Below are 26,586 nucleotides of genomic sequence, written 5' to 3'. Positions count from 1 at the left end.
ACTTCTCATTTAACTGGTTTCTAAACCCTCCTGAAGTATTTTTGTTTAGAGTAATTTGTTGTCTCCAATAAACTGAGCCAGTTGGGGCCCATGGCTTGTCTACACTAGCCTGGCTGCCTCTAGCTCAGCCGGCATGCATTGTCAAGCTCTTCTCTGCTGATAAAGACTTTAACATCCTATTTGATGCCAAGGGCTCTGGAAGTGCATGCTGAAATAGTCCAGTGAAGAGAGAACAGGAGACCTGGATCCCAAATAAACATTGTCGATTTTACCACATTATCAGATTGTACAATCTTGAGTAGATCACTTTATTGCCCCATGTCTCTTTGCATATGTGCATACCATAGGATTTCTTCTGTTTGACTGGATTCATTACAAAACGTTGGTAGAAAATGGTAAGAATTGGAAATTCTTGGTGTTATGGACATAAACACCTCCGCTTCAACTTGAACTAAATCATAACGTGTGTCTGGTGCATCTGAAGCCTGTTAATTAATCCTGTCCTACTGTGCCCGTCATCAAGGCGAGGCACTCACTTCAGGATCATCGCATCACCCTGCCCCGCGCCCCACACTGTGGGACAGCTCAGACACACTGTAAGACGAGCAGCAGTTCACCTCCGGTGGCGCAGCTGTGTGTGAGGAACTCTGTGCACGCTGAGAGCAAGTGCAACCCACCAGGGCCACGTGCAGCAAACTCCGCTGATTCAGCTGCTGCCACTCCAAGCGCCCGCAGACAGGGTAAACTCGGGACGGCAAGACTGATTTCAGGCCAGTTGGCCCTGGGGAAATATGCTTGCTAGTTGTTAGCACTGCGGCACTGGAGCACTGTTAACTATAAAATAGAGTCAGAGTGGACTCTTGAGACTCTGACTACTAATGGGGCTTTCCCTGGTTGTTGCCTAAAGTAAATAAGGAATAACCACTATCACAAGGAGTGAGTGGGACCCTGGGGACTGCTTAGAGAATCACTAGAGCCCTGCCCCCCACGCCCTTGCCCAGGGGAGGCCTGGACTGCTTGGACCACGCTATTCCTGAGAGTCAAGAGCTGAAGGTGTACTTGGCCCAGTTGCACAATATCCATAGTTGGTCAGACCCCATGACATCGGGAGTACAAGGTCTGGACCCTCATGGTTGGGCCCAGTAAGCCCTCCATGCCTTGTGGCCCTCTGAAAAGGCTTCTGCCAACCTAGTGGCAATATTCGCTGATCTTTTCATCCCAAGCATCACCAAGGATGGCGTACCTCAATAAACAGAAACTACCTATCATTCGACAGATGGGTGCCCTAGTATTTTCTTACAACCTAAACCTAACAACAACATATTAAAATCTAGCCACATGTAATCTACCCTCTCACCCCAATTATAGGACACTTAGGTGATGTTCTACACAGTAAGTGACGTTATACAGGACTCCTACACTACAAGAGCACTTTTGCAGGTAGGTGTTTTTTCCCCTATTGTCCGACATACTTCAGTGGCAGGTACACTGGTAGTGATGTGTGAATGTTGATAGTAGGCACCTCTTGACTTCTATAAACCTGGTTAGTTTCAGTAAAAGATACTTCATATAACAGAGGTGGTTGTATGGGTGTCTGTTGTGCTCACTTCCAGCCTTTCCTAGTAGGAAGTGGTCAGGACAACAGACTTAAGATGAGCCTGATGGGAGCTTACAGACCCATGCATTCCACCAAAAGAAGTATTGCAGAAAAAGTGGGAGATGCTGGAGTCCGAGGCACGCAAACACCTGCATTTCTATCTTCTCGTCTAAAGGAGCCTTTTTCACAAAAGAAACTGCAAATCATGAACCTCATACTACGATTTGATGGAAAATGCACTCCATGCAGGCCTATTTTCTGCAAACAGGTGGCGTTGGAGGGACTGGCAAAACTTGCCACACCTTTTGCCCTAACTTGACTGTCAAGAAGAATTTCAGAATGTGCCTCTCCCTTCGAAATGTCAGGGCCCTATTAATAAATCTGCATTCTTTATTCCATCCTCAGGGGTGTTGGATGCATCTTCTACGAGATGACAACAGGACGTCCTCTCTTCCCTGGTTCTACGGTGGAGGAACAACTGCACTTCATATTCCGGATATTAGGTGAGACTGAAAGTATTCAGTCAGCCAGGTCATTTGTTGCTGTGTTTGCCACAGATGTACTTGGAATGTATTGAATAGAGAACTGGTGTAGACCTTACATAGCCATTCATGTAACCTGTTCAAGAATAGGTGTGGCTTCTCTTGTTTTCAAACAGGTTTTCTTCTTCTACTCCCATTGGCTGTACTGGTGTCGGTGGAAGTGTTTTGCCAGTGGGTAGCTCTGTAAAGTGTTGGGGGGTAATGTGGCTGTTGGCTGTGGATTTAGAGTCACAGCAGGAGCTGTGTCTCTGTGTTGGAGGCACAGGGGAGCACTGGCTGTGGGTTTGAGCCATATGTGTGCTGCCTGTTTAAGTCTCAGGAGCGTCCGCTCTGGGATGGAGTTGCAGGGTCACTACTGTGGGTAAAAACATGGGAACCTTGGCTGTGGCTAGAGTCACAGGACTTCTGGCTGCTGTTGGTGAAATTGCCCAGTTGCAGAATGTCCAGAATGTGTACTGATTACTGACTGAAAGTAGCATTGTAGCACTCTGGCTGGTATAAGTAGGAAGATATTTATGCTCCCTGTAAGGAATGTTTTCAGAGTTCAGCTGAAGCAGTGTTCTAAATGTGCGTGTTCGATTTTTACACTATCTTCACTGTAAAGTGTCATCCGTTTCCCAAGGCTCTTTCAGCCAAGACCACACCCAGTTTTTTAATTTTTTTTATCCAAGAGTACCATGTGCTACAATCATATCTCAACTTGCATTTTGCTCGGCATAACAATATTTTTTTCTGTATATTAATGTGTTTGCCCTTTAATCTTTTTACTCCTTTTGATTTTCATCCAGGTACACCCACTGAGGAAACGTGGCCTGGAATCCATTCCAACGAAGAGTTTAGGTCCTACAGCTATCCTAAGTATCGTCCGGACTGCATTCAGAATCATGCATCAAGGTCTGTACCTGCGCCATGTCTGCTTCTATGATTTCTGAGTGTGGCCAGTACCTCTGTCAGCCTGCAGCACATACAAAGCATTGCAGAGTCTGTACCTGTTTCGTTGCCTTAGACAGCCTGTACAGAATCCCAAACATTGCACAGACTAGTATTGTTGTCGAGAAGGGAAATTTATGAAGCTTGTTGGCTCTCATAGAATCCTTTGGAGCCCTTGTGACAGGATTGCACCTTTACTGGAATAGACCAACATAGTGATAAAGATTATGATGAGCTGAGAAGTCAGATTGTTTCCAAAAGCTCTGCAAAGGTGGACTGTAGGAGGTTCTTGTGGGGATGTTGTTCCATAGTCGAGGGTTGCAACTCTGAATGCAGTGCCTTTCCATGTTTTAAGTTTTAATTTTGGAGTAGTTAACCTTAGTACAGAAGTGGAGTGGAGTTACTTTGATGGTTCAGATTTGCTACATGTTAACTAGCGAAATTGGGGACACTTACATTGAACTGTATCCATGAGAGGTGATCAAAGAAGTTAACACGTATGGTCAGATGCATTTTCAGACGAGTTCAGTCAGGAGTCATAACCACATTTTGAATATATATTCCAGTTTAGTACAATTGTGAGAAGATATCGCTAGGAAAACTTCATATTTTCATAGTTCACCCTGGAGTTGACAAAGGCATAAATGGTCCTCCAAGAAAAGTTGAGAACAGGAAAATGGCCAGGAGGCTGGAATTGGATTATGGGTATGTAGTAATTCAGGAGTCCTAAAAATGAGATCTAGAATACGGACTTCTTTGAAGATGGGCCCTGGGCTCCTATTGTAGGTCTAATGCAGGCATATCAATGAGCAATTTCTTGGTTGATGCGTCTAAAGAGTAGTTCACCCATGTGTTGAAATCTACTTTGTTTTTTTTTTTTTTTTTTGGTGTTCAAAACTGCTTTATTGATAAGAGTACATAAGGATACACAGCTTGAGGTGCCTACAACCCGGAGGCCGGCAGCAATAGTGGAGCAGCAATACACAGCCTTGTAGCCGGCATCCCGGGGGCCCGGCGGCACATTACAAGGAAAAGGCTTCGTACAGCGCTGTCCGGCGGGGCAGGCCAAGGAAGGATGTACTGCAGCCAAACAGGTTTTGTGTGAGCAAGATGAGAATCTCGCTCCCAATTTTTTGTAACGAGTAGAACAAGAAAAAGGAAAAAGAAAAAACCCCAACTTTTCAACGAGGTTACGTGTGTGAAGTGGTGCATTACAATGCGATTACAATGCATGATAGTGGTGTAGTGTGGTGGTACCGCCAGGCGCCGGTGCGTGGGGTGGTGAATGTCCAGAATTCAAGGACCTAAAGCGTCGGTAGTCCATGGGGCGAAAGTGCAGAGCTGTTAGTGGTATGTAGGACAGCACCCTCCGGAGGAGGGGGGGGACGTCCGGTGGCGCATCGGAGGGGGAGGTCGGTCACAGGAGGGGGGAGGCGAGGGGGGCTGTACCGTGGAGGCCAGTGCTACACCTTCCACGAGGAGACTGCAGGGGCATAGGGATCCCATAGGTGGAGGAAAACAGCGTGTGTCATGTATCGCCAGGTAGCAATAAGGCGAATGATAGTGCTAATGGGATTGGGAGGCAGTGGGCCCATCGCCTGACGTCGTGTCATCATCCGAGCGCTTGAGCAGGAAGTGTACCAGTGGGTCCCAGATATTCCTAGGTCTGCTCGTGAGAGGCAATAATTCCGAAAAAGTGTTATGCTGATCCTGGCAATATGTTAAGTCAGTTAGCCAATCCTTGAACTTAGGCGCTCTGCCTCTGCTCCAGCGGCAGGCGACACGTCGCTTGGCTAGGAGGAATGCTATATCGACGAATTTTCTGCTTCCCTTGGATATGTGCTTCGTGTATCCAAGGATGGCCACCAAGGGGTCCGCGGGGATCTCCGCATCCACCATCTGCACAACGGCCTCGATGACTTGTTGCCAGTAGTCAGCAATCTGGGGGCAGGACCATGCTAAGTGAAGAAAGTCAGCGTGTTCTGCGCGGCAGCGTTCACAGCGGTCATTATCGGCCAGCCCGAATCTGTGTTTCCGGGCCGGGGTGTAGTAGACCCTTTGCAAGTATTTATAATGTATTATTTTCAACCTGCAACTGGCAGAGATGCGGGAAGTCAATGCGCAGCAGTATTGCCACTGATCGTCCGAGACCTCTGTGTCCAGTTCCGCTGACCAGCGCAATCTGGCAGCAGAGACAGATAGGGGGGCAGCTCCTCGACATTGGCGGTAGAGCCCAGAGACCAGATGGGCCCCATCTGGAGATTCTAGGAGATGGTGTAGCGGAGGCAAGGGCACAGGTTCAGTAGGGTAATCCGGAAGGATGTCTCGCATCCCTGCGCGCAATCGAATATAGTAAAACAGCTCGAGGGGCGAGTGGGCATGCGATTGGAAGAAGAGGTCCGTCGTTTTGAACGTTCCGTTGTGGAACAGGTCACCCCAAGAGGAAATGTGCAGTTTGTTACAGAGCTGGCGAAACCCAATTTCCGACAGCAAGGTAAGGTTTGGGTGGTAGGTCAGAGGAAGCTTAGGAGAGTAGGGCATCGCGCAGAGGAGTCGCTGGGCGATTCGCCGCCACGCGTCCAGGGTGCAGGAGACCGAGGTGTTCGCTGTAGGGATGGAAGTCTCGGGACAATGCATCAGACCGCTCAACGGAAGTGGGTGTGCTATCCAATCCTCCACTGCTACGTGAGGCATGAAGGGGGTAGGAGCCATCCAATGGTAGGCAAAATGCGCTTGTGCGCACAGGTAGTATGCCTCGAAATCTGGGACGTCGAAGCCACCCTGGTCGTAGGGAAGGGTCAACGTGGACCACTTTAGCCGGGGAGATTTGCCACCCCAAAAAAGTCTGCGTAGTTCGGCGCGAAGTGTCCTGAAGAAGAAAGCCCCCGGATAATATGGGATGTTCAGGAAAAAATACAAAAAGCGGGGTAATATCACCATTTTAATAAGGGAGGCTCTGCCAGCCATGGAGAGTGGCATCGTGATCCACCTGTCGACAGAAGCGGCCAGTTTGGTTATAGCCACTCCATAATTGGAGCGAAGCGTCTCATCTTTGTCCCGTGCGATGCGGATCCCCAAATAACGAAGATCGTCTTTGCACCACACCAACGGATAATCTAATGGGAAATCAGTCACCGCATCAGTTAGGGGAAAAAATTGTGACTTGGCCCAGTTAATATGAACGCCTGATAGCCCCCCGAACAGGACGAATTCGCGGAGCAGGGGGTTAAGGTGTAGTTCCGGGAATTTGACATATAGTGTGATGTCATCCGCATAGAGGGATACATCAATTTGCCGCTGCAGGCATTGAATCGCCCCCTCCCGGTGTAATTGGCGGAGGCGGCACGCTAGTGGTTCGACCGCGATTGCAAACAGCAGGGGTGAGAGCGGGCATCCCTGGCGAGTGCCTCTAGTAAGACTGATAGGTGGCGATAGCTTCCCATTGATCAGTACTTTCGCCGTGGGATCCGTGTATAGGAGGCGTACCCATGCCAAGAACAGTTTAGGGAACCCCATGCGTCCCAGAACCGAGAAGAGGTAAGGCCACTCGACGGAGTCGAACGCCTTGGTGGCGTCAAGGAACACAGCCGCCACTGGGACATCAGGGTGGACAGAGCGTAGCAGAGAAAACAGGGTGCGCAGATTATGGGAGGTGGATCTGCCTGCTACGAAGCCAGATTGGTCGGGCAGGACGATTCTAGTCATCAGCAGTGATAGTCTCGTGGCGAGAACCTTAGCAAGGATCTTCACATCACAATTTAGAAGGGAGAGTGGGCGGTAAGAGTCACAGGAAGTAGGGGCCTTGCCAGGTTTCAGAAGGGAGGTGATAACCACCTCACGCATAGATCGAGGTAGTCTACCATCAGCTAACGATTCAGTGAAGACTTCGTTAAGCACGGGTGCCATAATATCAATATAAGCTTTGTAAAATTCGGCTGGGATGCCATCGAGCCCCGGGGCCTTCCCATTCTGTAGGGACATAATGGCCTCGCGAACTTCCTCGAGTTCAAAAGGAGCCGCTAGGAACTCCCTGTCACCGTCGCTAAGCCAGCATAGCGCCACGTCGTTCATATAGTCAGCGTATGGAGCATCAGCTTCTGCCTTTGAGGTATATAGTGTCGAGTAGTGCGTCGTGAATGCAGTCAGCATCCCATCTGACTCTCTAGTGACAGTGCCATCCTCAGCAATAAGTTCTAATATCGTGTTGTGTTCACGTGACGCGCGCGTGAGTGAGGCTAGTACTTTACCAGGCCTATCCCCCCTCGCAGTATTTCCGGGCCACCCAGTGTTTGCCCCGGTATTTCGCCTCCCTTGCAGTCTCCTCCTCATACTTGGATAGTGTGTCCCTAAAGGTCACCCGTAGGAGTGGGTCATCGCTCGCCACCATTTGGAGCTCTAGTGCATGCAACTCTTTTTCCAATGTGGTTATGGTACGCAGAATATCCCGCAGGACCCCATGGCTCTTAGAGATGCAGAATCCCCGAATAGTGACTTTGAAGGCCTCCCATATGTGTTCCACTGATTCTACTGAGCCCTTGTTTCTAGGAAAGAAGTCCCTGATCTCCTCGCCCAACTCCGTGCGAAAGAGCTCATCAAGGAGCGTATCGGGGCTCAGCCTCCATTGCGGTCTCGGACTATCCCACCCAGGAGTCCGGAACCGTAGTCTAACAGGGCTGTGATCTGAATAGGTCCTGGGCAGATGATCGGCCTCTAACAGCTCCCCGGTGACGCCCCGGTCCACCAAAAAATAATCCAAGCGCGCCCAGGTCCCGGTGTGATGTGTAAAGTGCGTGCCCTCCCGCCCGTGGGGATGTAGCTGTCGCCAGGCGTCAAACAGTCCACCCTCCTCCATTACCCCCTCCAAAACCTCCCTAGCTCGGGGCTTGTAAGAATTAACACCATCCGCCCTATCCAGGGAGGGTACCAAGGCCAGATTAAAATCACCTCCCCAGATGACGTGTCTTGCCCCGATGGACACAATCTTGCCCCACAGTGTGGAAAAGAAACCAGGTGAGTCAATATTCGGTGCGTACATTGAAACAAATAAATAAGTGTCATGCCCCATTCTCCCCCACAACAAAACATATCTCCCCTCCTTGTCCGCCACTTCTCCCATGTGAAAGAAAGGTACACCTCGGGCAACTAGTATCGCCACTCCTCTAGCATAAGACGAATAGGAGGAAAAAGCGCGGGTACCCGCCCATTTCTGTCCAAACGGGGCGTCCCTGCGCACGGGCAAGTGCGTCTCTTGTAGTAGAGCTATTTGTACATGGTGTCTATTCAAATAGGCGATAACATTCCTGCATTTTCGAGCATCGTTCAACCCCCGAACATTCCATGAAAGACACGTTAATCGCGCAGACGAGTTCACCGCAGCCATAAGCACATTGACATTAAAGAAGAAGGCGCCCAAGCGGGCCAAAGCATGGAGTCACAGCCGCAACAGTAGCGCCAAGCCGCACACCACATCAGCATATGCAAACACCGTCTATGCAATAGTAACCTCATAACGTCCGAACCCCCCCCACCCACCCCAGCATCCCAAACATGCCAGTAGCCATGAAATCCCCAAGAACACCCCCCCTCATACCCCTCCCCCCCAACTTCAGAGTGGCAAAAAACCAAACATACAATTGTTCAGTGGGGAACACCCAATTAGGGAACATCTAAAGGTGCGCGCTGCCACTATCCGGCCCATAGCTCCAGTCTGTACCGCCCTCGGTGGAGGCTAGGGCCAAGAGAGCGGTCCTTGGTATACGTTACCACAGGGGGTGCGATGTCCAGTAAGTCCGATCCACATGATTCTGCCTATCCACCAAATGGTGAGTCCGCACCGACCAGTAGATAGTTACGTTCTCGCCAAATGTCGAAGGTCATGAAGGCAGTTAATCCTCCTGGCGTTCAGGAGGCAGGTCATCGATCTCCAGGTCGTCCTCAGGTGCCTCGTCGCCTCTGCGTGCCCTTCGGATGGATTTGAAGTAATCTTCGGCCTTCTGCGGGTTGGTGAAGAAGCGTTGTTTGCCCTGATGAGTAACCCTCAGTTTTGCCGGATATAAAAGTGCATAGTCTATCTGGGCTTCACGCAGTTTCTTTTTTATTGGAAGGAATTTGCGCCTTTCATCCTGGACCATCGGTGTAAAATCAGGATAAATGGAGAAGGTGATGCCCTCATACCTCAGCGATCTCTGTGTCCGGGCCGCTCGAAGGGCCGTGTCGCGGTCCCGGTAATTCAGAAGTCGAGCGATTATGGGTCTCGGTGGTAGGCCAGGCTGGGGCATAGGCGCCAGTGATCGGTGAGCCCTCTCCACTATGAATTGTGAGGAGAAGGCGTCCTCCCCAATTGAGCCCTTGAGCAATTTCTCCACATAGAGTTCCATTCTGCCTGTGGCAGTGGATTCCGGCACATTGGTAATGCGAATGTTATTGCGGCGGCTTCGTGCTTCTAAGTCCTCATTCTTTGCCGCAATGACACGGAGGAGGTTATCCATTCTCGCTAACTGTGTTGCGTGGGTCGCGGCGGCGTCGGTGTTGTCGGAGATCCTTTGCTCCGCAGTCGTAAGGCGTTCCTCATGGCAATCCACTTTGTGGACCAAGGCGTCCAGCCGGGCCGTGACTCCATCCACTTTCTCTACCACGGTAGCGAAGCCCTGCCGCATTTCCTGTAGAAGGCTAGTGATATCCGCAGCAGGGGCAACAGGCTGGGCAAGCTGCGGGGGTGGCTCACCGGGACCCTGGCGCGTCTGCGTCGATGTGTGGCCCTTGCGAGTGCTATCAAAGCTTAGTTTGGGCTGGCGAGCGTCGGGACGCCCCATGGTGATATCTCCAAACAAGTGAGGGTCCAGATAGAGTAGCAAGGATAGTAGTGGCCAAGCGGGCGGTCAGCAACCGGCTGTGTATCAGGGGTGACTCAAAGGTTGGAGCCCATCAGCGATTCAAAGCGCGCGCAGTGACATAGGCAGCGCCACGCGGCCAGCAATTGTTCTATGGCAGCAAACGTCCGCCGCGCATACAGCAGCAGCCCCAGGTACCAGCCAGGTAGCGTGGGCGCCGAAGCGCCAGTCTTTGCGCCAAGCCTTCGGGCCAATTCCCCTTCGCCAGCCGTTACAACGTGCAATGCAGCGCACCAGGTAACCCTTTGGGGGAAGGGCAGTCAGGCCTCTTGATCGCTGTTGTCCCCGCTGCCAGTGGCTGAAGGATCCGTGGCGATCCGTGAGCAAGGAGCGCCTCCAGCAGCACGGGGGCTCCACTCCGTCTCAGCAGCCCCGCTGTCTCACCGCTGAAGCCGGGACCGGCAGGTAGCGCACACAGCTCCGGGTCCGCCTCGGCTTAGGGGACGGGCACGGCCGCCGGCTGGGCACCAGACGTCTCGCTAGAGGCAGGTCGTGTAGCGGACCGGCAAAGCCGCACTCAGGATGAATTCGAGTGCAGGACGAGAAGCGCCGCTCTCTCTCTCAGCCTGCACCGTGGTCCGGCTCGGAGGAGCGATGCAGGCAAGACGTCCGTGCGGCCCGGCGGCCTCGTGGCGGTCCCCGGGGTCGCGTAGCTGCGGTGGCCGGGGTCTCTCCCCAGTGCGCTCCAGGGCTGACGTCGGGCAATCTTCGGGAGCCCGTATCTCCGGCTCCGAGCCTCCTAGCCGCTCCAAACTTCGGTCGAGTGTAGGGAGCACTCACGTGATGCGGGGACCGGGTTTCTGGGGGTCACACGGCCCCCGTGGCAGCAGATCAATGCAGGATCAATATCCAAGGAGCGGGAGCTGCAGGTCTAGGCAGCCATTCCGCAAGCGCGCCCTCTAGCGCCCCCGTGTTGAAATCTACTTGAACATTATTTGGTGGGCTTTCACAACTTCGTTTAACCAATTAAACTAATTATTGATAAGGAAAGGGCCAAGATGTTAGTAAACAGATTTTATTTCTGGTTCTGTTTTCTAGTGATAGAAATAGTGCATTGGCTCCTCCCCCTCCAACATTCAAAGTTTGACAGATTAATATACCCATGCCCTGAGCTAAGCAATATACAATGTTAGTGATGTAATTTTAAATAATAAAAAATGAATAAAAATATTGATAAAATGGTGTCCGAACCAGGCAATTTAGCACATGGAATTTGAAAATAATTAAGGTGACCCCACTGTCTTCCATATTGAGTGTATCATAATTAAGAATTTTGTACCAAGGGGCGGCTACTGATTCGTTAGGATGGCTGCTGAATCCTCCATTATGTATTGGTAGCTTTCAATTAAGCAGGACTATGGATAATAAAAAAAAATAATTTGTTGGATGAAATTACAGTGTTGATCAGTGCTCTGTTTTTAACAACTGATCTAAACTTTAGTAATCTGGCCTTTGATTTGTTGGAGTTAGACTGGACTATCTTACTATTAACATAGAAATTTGATGTAGGGTGTCGTAAGGGTATGGAATGGTAAGAGATATTCTTCTAGGAGTCTTCTGATTGCAAAGGTTCCCACTTTAGTAGTGGTGGGGAATAAGGAGAAAAGAAGCTAAAGGCTATATGTTATCCTGGTTGCTTCAGAGGGTATAGGAGTAGTTTGGCTGGTTGCATCTGAGCGCAGAGTTATTGCCTTTGGCACATCTTCTCTGCAGTTGGCATGAAATGGCGCAGCTACTAGAGGTTCAGAACTCCGTCCCTTCAGGTGGAGGAATGGCTGAGTGGCTAAGATGGGTTACTCAGTGATAATCTGTTAGAAAGCGGGGAGTGAGGCAAACGTCCTCGCAACACAGAACAAGGGAACCAAGTAAATCAAAACAATTACTAGAGTTGAAAAGTGGTCCTTGAAGGAAATAAAGTGGAGGGATTAACATAGATTTTGGAAGGAATGCAGATCGCTAAGGTTTTGCAACAGTTCCAGAGCAGGTAACTGTTCTGTTCCTTTTACTCTATCAGCCTGTGGTGCGTTAAAAGCATCACAGTTCACCCAGGACCCTTTCTGATTGAGCTTCTTGCACGTCCCAAACTGATAAGCCGAGTATTCCAGGCATTGCATATCCCACATCGGCTCCTCTTTCTGTCTGTCAGTCCAGTAATTTCACGCATTTGAAGTCGAGACTACAGTTCTGTGTGCACCCAACCTTCTGTTTATTCCCAGTTATGAACAATCTAAACCCATATCTCTCCCTATTGTGCGGACTATTGTCTGGGTATCATTATGGTATCTCTAGCGCAGCTCCCAACTCTGTTACTACTGAGATAGCATGTTACATAAAGCTCTGTAGTGTATGCACTTTAAGACATAATAATGGCTAGGTATCACTTATGAAAGGCGTAGGCATCTTGTAGATGTACGAAGGTAACGGCTACCCAGTGCAATCCACTATCAGATACTGAGATGTATGTTAATCATTCCTATTCTCCAGATTGAGAATAACTATCAATTCCCTAGTCAGAGCTGATGAGAGGAAAGGAGACCATTCTATACCATAATGCAAGGATTTCCTTCTTGACTGCTCACTGTTGTTATATGTAGAACTAGCACTCAGACCCTAAAGCACTGAGCACCTCCTGGCAAAGGCTATAAAGAGTCCATCAATGACCACATGCTTCACCAAACTCTGCCATTACTTAATTTATTTTGGTAAACCTGTGATCCATGCCTCAACCTTTTGTGGGCCTCGAGATCTTGGTCTCAAATGAGAAACTACACCTGGGTTAGTGGGAAAGAAATGTACTGATTGAATTGAAGTGCATGTCTCTTCAGTTGATGCCCATCGCCAGTCTTCTTTGTACACTGAACAACACATTCTCTTGTGTATCTTACAAAGAACCCAACCATCTTGGACACTATCTAGAAGCTGCTGTGCACTACTTAAACTGTGGTTGCCCTAAGATTCCCCTTTCAGGAGCAGCTTTGTTCAGTGATCGTACCAAAGCACAACCTGTTGGCATGGTCGTCCTGAGGGAAAAAGTTAGTACAGTGCCATTACTAAGATTGGGTGGCAAACATGGGTTTGGAAACGCATGCCAGTTTCAGAGAAAGGTGCCCATTGTTACCTTTTATTTATTCTCTTTGCAGGTTGGACAGCGATGGAGCAGACCTCTTATCTAAGCTGTTGCAGGTAAGATCAGGCAGGCTGTCTTCTTTTTAACATTTTTTTTTTTTAACAGAAATAAAACAGAAGTTCAGTTATTTCACATTGTCTTGGTGTGATAGCTCCATATTCCGAACATCACTCCTTTCCGCCACAACACATGCATCTTCTAGGGACAAATTCATGAATATGCCAAGAATGCCTGGTACAAGGGCCCCAAATCTAATCCAATAAGTAGTGCTATTGCACAGAAGAGTCCATAGGTGTAGGCACATTTGGGCTGAGATGAGATTTTATTGTTTTGTTTTGACCGGGTTTCCAAGAGTCCCGGAGGGGGTGGAGGGAGGCCCATTTTCTTGCACTGGCTCAAAAGGGTACTCTTATTCGCAATAAAAAACTGCCCTCCAGAATGTCCATTACAGGAGAAAAGCATGTTCATAAATGCACAAATTTAAAAACATTCTTGCTTGCTCTAGTAAGGCAAGGGTCGGCCACTGCTGCAAGACAGGACAATTCAGTTACCGTTGAGCAAATCAGACCGCATTGGGCTCAATTGTGTGATTGTTATACTTTTAAGCTTCTTTGTGGTCTTGGTCCCCTTCTGGCCAGTAGCCCAGCTATGAGTCGAGCAGTTTTATTCTCATGCTCTAGGGAGGTCAGACATCTATTCCAGTTTGTTTTTGGGCAGGGTACCTTTGTTGTGGCGAAACGGTCCTTTCCTGGGGGGTTTGGAATCTCACACAGATTTGGTTATGCAGAAGATGAAAAGTGGTAAAAAGCCTGAGTTAAGATCTCACCTGCAAGGGTCTTCAAGCTTGAAGATGCCACTTGATTGGCATGGTCTCCTAGTGACTAAAGCTGAATAGTTATTCAAGACTTCAGATGTTTTCATTTTTCTTCACTTCTACAGTGGCCTGGCAGGCTTGATTGTTTACTTCAGTATTTCACAAGTGGAAGAAGGCATGTAGTTCTTATTCTGGTTCTGTTTGTTGGGTTCAGGTTTAGGATCATAATGAGCTCTTTCAATCGCAATATCTAAAGGTGGTGAGAGTTGAAGCATTTTGTAGAATTTCCTGAGCTCCATGTCAGGCTCTTCTCCATTCTCTAAACGTTCAACTAAATTAATGTAGTTTCACTTGTCCCAATTCTCCTACTCTTCCTCCTTGAAGGTCAGATGCTTTTGGTAGTGGTTTGCAAAATTCATCTCTATTGTTACCTTATGGTAAGTTGTCTTTGTAGATCACCTTTCACTTTGGAAGTCTTTTCCTGTATGAAATAGTCTACAGTTTGTTTGAAGTATTTTATGCTGTTATTCAAATTTGAGTTCAGAAGGTCAACTCTTAATGGTACAGGATGCAAGAGAGACCCTTCATCATTTTTGCAATGCACTTGAGCTTGTCTTGATATCTGGAAGCCCTGGAGCACCTTGTAGCCTAGCTGCTTGCCTCTGAATTCCCAGGGAGCCAAGACACACCAAGAGTTATTTTATTCAGGAATGTTGTATAGTGCTGCATATCACCTTATAGTAACCCGAGAGAACATTGGGGTAGGGGTACATGAAAGAAAGAAGGAGCGTTAGTCTTGAAGGTGGAAGATCAGTCAGTCAGTCTGTCTGCTGAAAGGCGGTACAGAGAACAAAAGCAGACATTCATGAAGCAGGCATCATTATTTTGCGGCATTGGAAGATCCAACGGGAGACTTGCTTGTTCGGTTAGGTAAGGTAAGAGGTGGTCCTTGAGGGTCTGGCCAGTGTGGCTGCAGATTAAGTGACATACATTAGTGTAAGGAATAGGATGGCAATATGCCCGCTTGAAAAGAAGGGTTTTTAAGGATCTCCTGACGTTCAGTCAGGTTCATGTTATAGTATTAATGAGTTTCTAAGAGATTGAACTGTTTATTGAAGAATCCTTCACCAAATGTCTGACATGTTGGCCATGGTCATTAAACACTGGGTGGAATTTGGACTTCTTAGTCGAGATTGTAGGTAAAGGGAATTCCCTAAGAATAGAAGGGCCCTCCCTACCTGCCACCCATTTAGACCTGAGGCAACTCGACCAAGCAGCTCAATTGTGCATGATTAAATTTGAAAGGCTTTACCCCATTGCACCCAACACATAGTGTGGTTCAAGGTGGCCGATATCTGCCCCCACCCACTCTTCGACAGCATGATGACTATGCAGGTGCACCAAGGTGTTTCTCCTCTCATGTCTATCATGTTCTCTGCCATAGCACTCCAGTCCCTAATGAGCTAGAAATTGGTACCGCAGGCCAGTGGCTTCCACATTGAGCTGGGCCTCTGCATAAGCAGTATCACTTTGTTACTCTGCTTCCTGACACACCTGGGAAGCCAATCGAAGTGACTCTTGTACATGAACTCCATTCATCCTGCAGTCACCGTGACAGAGTCCAGCGCAATCACCTACTCACTTCCCGTTGTTACCCTCGTGACCCAGCACTGCCTCCTTTGGCAACCTCCGCAGGGTAGCATCTTGACGTTCCAAATTAACCCTTTGCAGTAGATATAAGTACATTTCTGTGCGTTTTTGGGGCAGTTCAGTCATATGCGTGTGGCGGTATTGGTTGTCCGTAAAACCACTCTAACCTACACGTACATGTGTACAGAGATTTCTTGGTAAATACTGGAGACAGTTGATGGTCAGTGTATTGATTTTGGAGAGGTTTGGAATAAGTAGATCCCTTAAAACGTTTGGAGTAACTGCATATACTTAGGCTCCTTTAAGGTTAACTTTTACCAAGGGCTACCCTGATACATTTCATGTTCAGTTTTAAGTAGATGTATGCACACAGATTTCTATTCATAAGAGACACAGGTTTGACTGAATGCCTTTCAGTTTGATGGATAACCAACATTTATGATAATCAGATGAAAATTGGCGTAAATTCATCCTTTCCTGTGAGATGAAAAATCATTTTCTGTGAGACTTGTGGGTAAAACTACAAATTCCACATTTGAGTCCTTTTAAATCTATTTTAGGTTGAATTGAATAATGTTTCTTCAGTGTCAGGGGCCCTAGTGCTGCAGCGGATCAGGGATCAGCAATGGGAATACTTAGTGGCCAGCTGCAGCAGTATTCATAATCGACTTTTTGAATAGAAGCTCTACTGACATTGATGCTGCATGTAGCGGGGCATATAGTGCATCTAGAGCCTTTTGAAATTGTGTGCAAGTGTGAGCATGTACATGCGTACTGCCTCTAACCTGTAGCGGGCAGCTCGTCTGCCCCCACAATGATTCCCATTTATTTTTTTCCTTTTAGTTTGAAGGGAAGAAGCGAATCTCTGCAGAGGAAGCCATGAGGCACCGGTACTTCCACAGTTTGGAGGAAAGAGTGCTCAAGCTCCCGGACAGTAAGTGATTACAAATACTTTCAGATGTGAAGTGATCAGATTCCTCTTTGTGCCGAAGGAGAAGGTGCGACTAGTTAATTAAAATGTGCCTTCTTCCATACAGATGTGCATCACAGTTTTACTTGCGCACTTCACTAGTGACATGCCCCCTCCATAGATGGCCTTGCACACTTCACTAGAGAAGGCATCTCCACAAACCAGACCTGCACGCTTCATTGCCCACGTATATTTTATTTGTAACCTCATTTATGTCCCCACACAGGGACATTCATTCGCACATCTGCAGCTCTGTACATTGCACCAACAGTCTAACTACTATGAACATTGCTACCTCGTAAACTTAATTGAAATCTCATTTGTACCTCCCATCACCGATTTCAGCTCAATTGAAATCTCATTTTTAACTCGCATCGCTGGTCTCCTACACTTCAGTAGATTTTTGACAGAGTGGATTTTCGACCTAGCTGTCCTCACACTTAACTTGGGTCCCAATAGCTCCTCATATCCAGAGAAGCTGCATTTATGTGATCTTCCAACTGCAAAGAATTCTACCTAATTATGGAGTAGACAAATAATCCATCATCTGCTGCATGATTACAGATTTTAACAGATCAAACGTTACTAAAAATGCTGCCACGCAGTGGAAGGCACAAACACCTCTCAGTTGCTTATTGATGTGTTTGGGTGTTAAACAGGTACTCCAAAAGAGAAACCTTTACCCATAGAATGTTAACATGAAAACAAATAATGAAGTAATTCCTCTCAATCTGGTTTCAGGCCCAAATACAGCACAGTCTCTTCCCTGCTGGAGGTCACAGATAACATCAGGATGACCTTAGACAATGGCCACTCAACGATTCGTGCTGTTGGACCTTTCTGCTGCGTTCGACACGGTCTCCCACTAGATCTTGCTCAAGAGATTTGACTTGGACGACTTACTCTTCCGTGGATGACGAGCTTCCTGTCCTCCTGTTCCCAGACTGTCAATTTAGGCCCTTTCCGGTTGAAGTCGATGGAACTGACCAAGGGAAGTTCCCCGGGGCTTATGTTTGAGCCCTACTTTGGTCCACATCTAGATTTCCCCCTAGGCCAACCTCCTCCGATCCTGTGGCTTTACGCCTATTTCATATGCTGACGACACCCAGCTCCTCTTCTCATTTAACAAATCTACCACGTCGGTTCAGTCCATTTTCTCTGCGGGAATGATAGCTTTAGCAAATTGGATGAAAAGCAATTTTCTCCAACTCAACGCAGGGAAGACAGAGATTATTGCACCTTTGCTGTGGACACCAGACTGGTGGCCGGTAGCCCTTGGGCATTCGCCTAGACCGTGCCTTGTCCTTGAAGAAGCATGCTGCTCACACTGCCGGCTCCTGCTTTCATGTGCTGGGCTTGCTACAACGTGTTTTCCCCCTCCTGCTGGATTCCACTTGTAAGACCCTTATTCAGACTATGGTAATGAGCCGAGTAGACTACTGCAACGCTCTCCTGGTCTCAGCCAACGAGTCCTCGCTTAGCAGTTTGCAGGTGGTACAGAAAACTGCAGCGCGCCTTGTCATGAATGCCCCGCCGAAAACTGCCCGCCTTGCTCTTCTTCAACAGCTCCACAGGCTTCCAATAGGCAAGCGTGTTAAATTCAAAGTTTGCTGCATCGTCCACAAGGCCTTGTATAACAAAGGTCCTCTCTACATCTCTATGAAATTCAAGCATTACACCCCTACTAGGACCTTCCTGTCAGGAAGCAAATTGCTTCTCTTAGTCGCCCGGGTCAGGAAAACCAGGCTAGGTGGGAAATCCTTTTTCTACCTCGATCCCTCTGCTAGAACCAGCTTCCCATTCACCTTCAACAATGTCCTGACTATCTGCCCTTCAGGAAACCTCTTAAGACCGCTCTATTTTAATAATGCCAGTCAGCCTGTCCAGCAGCACAGTCCAAAGCACAGAGATACCTCTTAGTGGGTGATTTAAGCGCTATACAAAACTTACAAATAAATATCACAAAATGTGCTACATTATTCTTTCTTGCTGCATAATGTGGTCCTTCTCTGCAGCATAATTCCAGTAGCCCTGATAATATCACAGGCGTCATCTGCTTCTGTGTAATCACATGTCTCATAGACTTCAGTGAAGAATCACAAACCTTTTAAATTGCACCCTGTCCAATCTAGTCCTTTCCTATTGAGTATCAACGGGTGCTAGCTTATCCATTGAAATGTCAGTAAGTGCCTCTCTGCCAAGGGTGGCAGCGGTAGACCGTGACATATAGGCAACCAGACCTCCTTGCACCAGCCCTGAAGGCAGCGCCCTTCATTTTTCACATATCTGTCTTTTTGTGCTTCAGTGGTCTCCTACTGATTCCACTAAAGTAAACATGATCAGTGATGTAGACGGTTGTTGCACACAGTGGCTCGTGCACGTTAGTGAAGTCTCCCTCATTACATCACTGCTTTTTTATACTTTTTACATTTATTGTATACATTTTGCATTTTAGTACAGTTGGTTGCTACAGTACATAAAAAGCAATTTAATGCATACATTCTATTGTCATTGTTTCATGCATACATGTATGCCTAAAATAATTTTGCATGCCTTAGTAATATTAAACTAGTTGTCTTGTTTGTGATGTGTTTTACATTGTAAATTGTTGTTCTGCCCTCTTCACTGTATATGTACTCTAATTTAAGTAACTTGTTTTTAACTAATTGGGCTGTTCGTTCTTGTGAGTAATTGGATTTATACTGATAGAATTGTTAGTTTCTGACTTTTTGTTGGCGCCAATTTGTAAGTGTTACACCTAAGCATGGTCCTGCTCAGTCTAATACAAGGAGCAGACACCAGATGGGTATACAGATGTTTGGGCAGGAGTCTGTGTGTATTTATACAGGAAGGTGGTGTTTATCGTTGGGGTGGGATATTCAAAGGGCTGATGTCATGTTTTGTGACAAATAACTTAGGCAGGATTTATAGTATCGCATGGTAGTTCTGTGACCTTGTATCCCGCATCCTATATAGAAGTGCAGGGGATCTAGTTTAGCTGATTTCAGGTTTCAGAGGACATTTTCTTTCCTTTCTCTTTCAGCAACGTCTATATTTGCACTAAAAGAGATCCAGTTACAGAAGGAAATGGGACTGAAGTCTGCCTCCTTGCACGAGACAGGTACGCGACCTCTAATGGCATGATCATCTCACTTGATTAATCTGCAGCGCCTCTCTGTCCCCCAGCACCGTGTGTCTGGAGTGTTGCTGTATTATACCTTTTCTCCGCCCAGAGTAGAGACTCTCATTGAACCATTTCCACGCTCGTTGCTGGTGGGCAGCAGCTATTACCCCCTCACATACGCTAGTAGTCCTCAATTACTGGAAGCATATTTCTGCTATACACCCTTCTTTTGTACCTGATGCAGGAGGTACACTCCTGCAGTCTGAGTGCATTATTTTGAGCAGGCTTGCTAGCATATTATATATTAACGCTTCTCTTAATATAGATGGGATGCTTCTATATGACACCCAACCTGCGGTACTTCAGCTCGGTGTGCAGCTGTAATGCAATCCTTCCATTAATCCGATACAGGAGAGCTTTTGTGATACCTTTATTCTATTACCTTATGCAGTTGTACTGGTAATAGCCCATCTACTCTGTCATGTAATGCAGTTGTGCTACTGCATTATCTTCATTACATTACAAAATGCTGCTGTGTAATGCAGGTGATGTTGTAATACCTTCCTCCATTACTTGATGTAGATGTTATTCTGTAATGCACTTACTCTTACATGAGAGTAGTGCACTGCGGTAACACTCAGTTTCAGGATGATTCTGCTAGAGATTACGTGCTGTACATAATCCCACAAATCTAGTGATTGGGGAAAAAACCTCCTGTTTGTCATGTGGGCAGCTGCCATATGAGCGGGTAAACTAAAAGTGTGTAATAACCTCAAACCGCAGCTGCTCCTCTTGGCACCATCTTCAGATTTTTGTGACATTTTATTCTCTCACTGTGAGAAGAAGGAAGATGTCCGTAAACAGAAGTTTACTAAAGGAAAGTTGAAAGCGAGCCGGACACCAGGAGAATACGTTTCTAGGACTGACTTGGGGACAGATTGTATGACAATGTATTTTTTGTTGGTTTACGGGCTCCCAAGTTACGACTGCTTTTCAGAGGTGTAAAAGGCACTTTCTTGGTTTTGCCATTGCAATTAGAGATTCCATTGGATAGAGGTATTCAAGGTTTGCAAGCAGTGTACACTAAGGAATCATTAGTAGAAATACTGTGGTCTTGTGAGGATTTGAAGGTAAAGATCGTAATGCATAGGTAAAACTAATAGGCATTTGAAGCGCAGTGCTATGTACAGAAGACCGAGCTTTAGTGTCTTTTAAGGTGGGAGCTGACCTCCAAATTTATTTAAAAAAGAGGTAGGCAAGTCTGATGGCAATATTCTTGAGAAAACCGAGCCTGAAAGGTCATCAAACAGGGTAAAGGAACTTTGGCAGTTAAAATACCTCATACCTGTACCCTGGGACTCATGGTGGAGGCTGCTATTCATTTAAACAAGTTCCACTTAAAGAGCTGGCCCCAAGCTCAAAAACAAAATTCTTCCAGAGCCAGCAAGCCTCCTATTTCCTTATGCTCAAAGGGCCTTGAGGCGGTCATCCGAAATTTAACGCCAACGTCTGCTTTAAAAATACTTGTAAGTTCAACTTGATAGACCCTGCTAAATCCTGCAGTTATGTTGCTGAAGAATGCATCACTTGGACACCTGTGACCGGGACATAACCTTACAGTTCTAAAAATAAATGATTGTGCCTGATTCGCAAAGGTAACTCTACACCTTGAGCATGTCTATAAGTAGTCTACTTTTCAATATTCATAGATTTCACTTTTGTAGTACATACACTTATGTAAGTCTAGCACTACACGTGGCAAACCACTGGTAATGCAGAACTCTTCCATAGAAAATAATGGAGGTAGGGACTTACTACAAAGGTGTAAGTTACTACAAAAGTGCAGTTTGGGAATATCACTTTGTATTAAGTTTTGTTGTACTACAAAACCCACTTCAAAGTGCAGTATGTGAATCGTACTAGTTTGTCTGGGTGCACATCTCAAATTCATATCCAAGTTCATGTCAACCAAACCATAGAATTGCCCACTTCAGAAACCCACAATCCCATACAATTGACTATTGGAAGGCCCTTGTGTAATATCGCAAATGTATAAGGGAAATAAAAGCAATATTTGCCACTTGTATCAATACAAACTGGAGAAGCTTAACTGAATCTACTACGGATTCATGCTGTAAAAGAAAGTAGGTACATGCAACCATAGTTTAGCCTCTTGAATAGTTCTAGATTCATATTAATCCCCTTTTTCCCCATCAGGCGTTGAAACAGTAACACTGAAAAGTCTAGCTGGCGCATGATAATGGATGTTCCTTACAGACACTTGTAGACTGTACACTTGTATTCAAAACCCTTTAATAAGGAGAACTTTTCCTAATCAATCACTTGATTACATGAAGGCATGCTTTATTAGAATCTATAAATATTAAAGATCAAATCTATTGTTTCACATTGATAACAATTTTCTTTATTCAAGTAGTTATCCTTCTTAAAGCTGCTCTCCTGTGTGCTCAGGTGCGTACTACCTCTTGAGCTTGGCTTCTTTACTTTAATCTAGTCCCCACCCCCCCGCCTCCCCAGCCTGTTTTTGTCTCACTCCTAGTACATGGCGCAGCTGCTGGTGCATTGCAGATCTCGTCCTTGTATGCTTTTCCCTTATGCAACGCAGTCTTAAAACCAATTAAAACTGTCTCCTTTTTCAGGCCTTCCGACCATCCTTGTGGTGGACACAGACTTTTAGTCATGTAATGAGGGGCAGGTACTTCTTTATCTTATCTAACCTCCGTTAAGATCCTGCATGCCAACAGCTGGTGCTTGGAAATGGCATTGTCTCCCCTACGGCTACAACAACTTCTACAGACAGCCAAAGTCCTACTCTTGGCTTTCCTATTTGACCTTCCTTTTACCTGTTTTCTGCCCCTCCCTCTTGAGTTGTCAAAGGTTAAAATAATGTGGTGGCAGTTCAGGGCGTTGGGAGGTTGCTGTCCTAATAATGGCGGTTGACCAAAATGTCAGAAATAAAATACCTATAAAATATTGTGTATAGAATTTCATGGACAAGAATATTGTGAAGGTAAGTGTCTATGAAAAAGCTAAGTGTGTGTGTGAGCGTGTGTATGTATATTCACTTTTCCTCCAGAAAGGATGACCAAGCCATGTGCGGTTCCATAGTTTTTATTGTCGACTGCTACCAGACGCGTTTCGATGCATTCCTAATTAAGCCCAAGTGGGCATACATTCCTATATCATGACACTGTCTATAGATCTCCCCCTTATTAACACACTAGCTAAGTCTGTAAAAAAAATGGCTAAAAGATTCTTTTAAAAAAAAAAATTCTGATTTCACAATTCATTTAATACTCCTCTCTTACTGAATTATAAATGTGTGTGCAAGTCCACTTCTACGTTCAAATGCCCTGGCTGTTTTGAGTCCAGATCTATAAGAGATCAGGACTCCAACCTCCTTAGTTTTTTCTCCCTGTTTCCACCTCTAGGATCGTTGGCCACTGCATCAATCACATAGTAAGTTAATCCTTTAAAATCTTTATTATGGAATCTTTCGAAAGGGTGAGCGACAGGATAAGTCCTGTCCCCATTTCTAATAGCCCTTAAATGTTGTTGCAGGACTCTCTTATGGACTTCTAAGATAGTGCTGCCTATGTATCGCAAGCCACACGGGCATTGCAGCATGTAGACAGCAAAACTAGTCTTACATATTTATTTGCCTTTGATCTTCTTAGTGTTCCTAGTTAGACCTGGTTTGTACTTCTCCGTATTGACTCAATGTGTACAATCCATACATTTTGTACATCTCACTAGAATGAATTGCGATATGAATTCAAAAGTGTTAATTATTTGTATATTAATGATCCATTTTGTAAACACCAAGTAAGCAATGTTGAGCAAAAGATGAATGTTGACCAAAAAAGGTGTTGATTTACCTTTAAGGCATCATGTTATAGCCCACAGGGGCTGAATTGAATGACAATGTGCTTGTTAACAGGTTGGCAGCATGCTAAGAAAATATGTAATTGCAAAAATATCATGGTATTTGCTGAAAAAAATCAGGCTATTGGTGGTTTTAAGCACAAAACTAATGTGAATTCAATTATTTGTTAGCTACACATTATAAGATGTTTTATTTATATTATATTGGGTCTCTTGATCTCCTTAAGGTTGAAACTACAAGTATGTCTTCAGTAGCACTGTTTTTGTAGTTTTTGTGACATGTTCACCATGGAAGTAGAGTTTAAAATGGCGGCGTTCAGCGATCTTGTTATCAGTGGCCAAGACTGCCACGCAGTCTAGCATCTGGTAGCAGGCAACAATAAAATCAATGGAACTGCACATGTCTTAGTCATCCTTTCTGGAGATATATGTACTCTCTCCAGCCATCTAGTGTTGGGCTTGGTCGTATGGAACTTCTTTTTGATCAATGAAGTCTTTTCGAGTCACAAGTTGTGGTGAATCCACCTACTGTGAACAATGCAAATGGGTATCTGCTCCATAGTCAGATTGTTTTTTTTCTGGCCTCTGGTTAAGATGTGTCTAGGAGAGCTCTAAGTCGTCACCATGTACTCGTCCCTCGTCGGTCCAAAGTCCAAACAATTCTGCTGTTCATCGGTCTCCATCATTGGGTGCCGCTTCAAAATGTCCACTTTAGGGCTCTGCCCCCACAACTCCCATCACTTAGACAGCAGAGAATGTCCACTTGAAGTAATGGACTCGTTTTTGGTTCTCCCCAACTTGCCATGCCAAGTTCCCAAGTACTGATTTGCACGAAGCCTGAAACTTGTGCCGGTCTCCGAATCGCCAAGAAAATCTAGTACAGTCTTGTCTCCCATCCCTCAGAGGCACCAGCCTAAAGCTCCAGCGTCTCATTTGATGGCTCCAGCTGCCTCTGCCTCGGGCCAAGGTTCGGACCAAACTGCTGAACTGGGCCCAACGCCCTCGATACCTTCGCCACTGTGCCCTCTTTGAAGCCTCAGCCCTTGCGGCCACCCGCCACTTTGCTCCGTATCCGGAGATGTCCTCTCTGTCGCACTAGTAGCCGAAATCTTCAGAGCAGAGATCCACCTCCGGGCATTCAGGGTGCTGATCTGATTTGGCTCTGTCCAGGCCATCACTGGAGGAAAGTGCCCATCCCATCCTAAAGTGGCTTCAGGAAAGCCTCTACGCTGGGCAGCAGAGGATTCACATTCAACCCGGCATATGCCGGTTCATGGTGCAGCCTGTTCAACCCAAGGACTCTGACCCCCACTTTCGAAAGACCCTCAACCCTCCTTCGGAGGTGAAGTCCAAAAGGTCTCAGCACCGCGACACAGGCCCCGCTCCATCCGTGCCTGGTCCTTCTAAGCCGCCTTCTACTCCTCTTCCTCCACCACCTTCTCCTCCAACTCAACTTCCACTTCCTCCGTCCCCTCCTTTTCCTACCACCCCTTAGCTGCCTGTGGGCCCACACTTATATTCTCCACTGGGATCTTGTCCAGGCAGGTGTGGACAGTTCTGGATCGCCCTACAACCCTCCATATGATGCCCAGGCTGCTGACCCTTGAAATGACTAACCTGTAGATCTGTAGAAGATGACCGTGCACTGCGCAGTTATGTGTGCGGTTTAAGGCGTATTTCGTGCTCCTTAGGGTTACCCCCCGCTCAGCAGTATATGACATTGATTGAAGACAGCACTGGCACTGGATGTGCAAGTGTCACCTAGGGCACTGAAAAATTGGTGCTGAGAGATCCAGCGTCTGTGTGATCAATAAAGTTTTTCAATGACAGCAGTGGCAACCCATTTTATTGAACATAATCACCAAGTGAACCAAATTAAGGCTTGAATATTGGAAGTGGTGGAAAGACAAGAAGAAAGAGATAACAAAAAAACTCTTTTAAAACGTGAAAACCACTGGATATACCACTTACAGACTTTGACCCCGAAGGGGATCAATGAACGGACAGAATTCAGTTGCTATTTATGAACATCACAATATAATGCACTAATATACGTTTTGTGCTGTGCTAAATACCGTGCTAAACACTGACATTCTCTTAAGTTTTCATTTTAATTTCATGTCATGTATAATGTAATAGTAATGTTTTGTGCTGTAGTTAATCATGGATTTTTGGAATAATTCACTGTATCTTAATTTCATTGTGCACCCACCGGACCACCGATTATATAGATACACTTTGTCGTCCCTCTAATACACTCCGGTATCTCAAGCGCTAGCATAACGTACAGCCCCTTTAAACACGCGCACATAGCCCTTTAAGTAAACACGCGCGTAATCTTGTGTTTCAAGCCACACCCTACGCATCACACGCGAACTTCTCCACACCGAGGACAGCTATTCATGCAGCGCCATAGGACGCCTTAAGCAACACGAACCAGGTAAGCAACCGACTAGGGGCTCATAAAAACGATAACTGACGCGCGTAACTTTGTATTAAGTTCGGGCATGTTAGCCAGTAAGTAACCGATGCGGGTTTAAACAAGTAACATTTCTCTGTTTGGATACGAACGCTCATAGTCTTACAGTAACCATTATTGAACATGTTTCACTTGATACAACTTAACATGGCGATGCATTTTAAACACAAATGATTTTCATTGCAACATCGTGAAACCCCGCAGGGAGGGTTGTCACACTAAACAGAATCCTTGAATATGGGTAGACAAGTACTTGCTTAGAAGTGTGTGTACTGTTTTGAAATTTGATACGTGTTATTTAATTAGAACATTTAGGTTGGATAAAGACACTGTGTTATATATTATATTGACATTTTTTTGTGTTAGAGAAAAATAGTGATGGATGCATTTCTTGTTTCACAGACTTCCCCGATGAAGGCCCCTCGGCCGAAATGCATTGGAAGGAATGTGGTTTTTCATTTATATAAAAAATAAGAAAGTTGAATATATTGATGGATAATCAATAAATGTGACTACGATATTATATTGAACAGATCACAACAGTATGAATAAAATAC

At 46.2% G+C, this 26,586-nt stretch overlaps 1 protein-coding gene across 1 annotated transcript in view; it reads left to right on the top strand.

The window, feature by feature from the left end:
• CDK16 (cyclin dependent kinase 16) overlaps positions 1–26,586 on the top strand; it is a 186,736-nt gene that overhangs the window by 142,163 nt on the left and 17,987 nt on the right. Inside the window, exons 12-16 of the mRNA XM_086940435.1 lie at positions 2,003–2,100; positions 2,928–3,033; positions 13,100–13,142; positions 16,394–16,484; positions 19,564–19,641. Of these exons, the coding sequence (XP_086796561.1) occupies positions 2,003–2,100; positions 2,928–3,033; positions 13,100–13,142; positions 16,394–16,484; positions 19,564–19,641 (416 nt within the window). The remainder of the gene's footprint in view (positions 1–2,002; positions 2,101–2,927; positions 3,034–13,099; positions 13,143–16,393; positions 16,485–19,563; positions 19,642–26,586) is intronic.

This window comes from Lissotriton vulgaris, chromosome 10 (assembly GCF_964263255.1).
Source record: "Lissotriton vulgaris chromosome 10, aLisVul1.2, whole genome shotgun sequence".
Classification (NCBI taxonomy): Eukaryota; Metazoa; Chordata; class Amphibia; order Caudata; family Salamandridae; genus Lissotriton; species Lissotriton vulgaris.
Note: the sequence above shows the minus strand (reverse complement) of the source record. Positions and strands in the feature narration are given on the sequence as shown.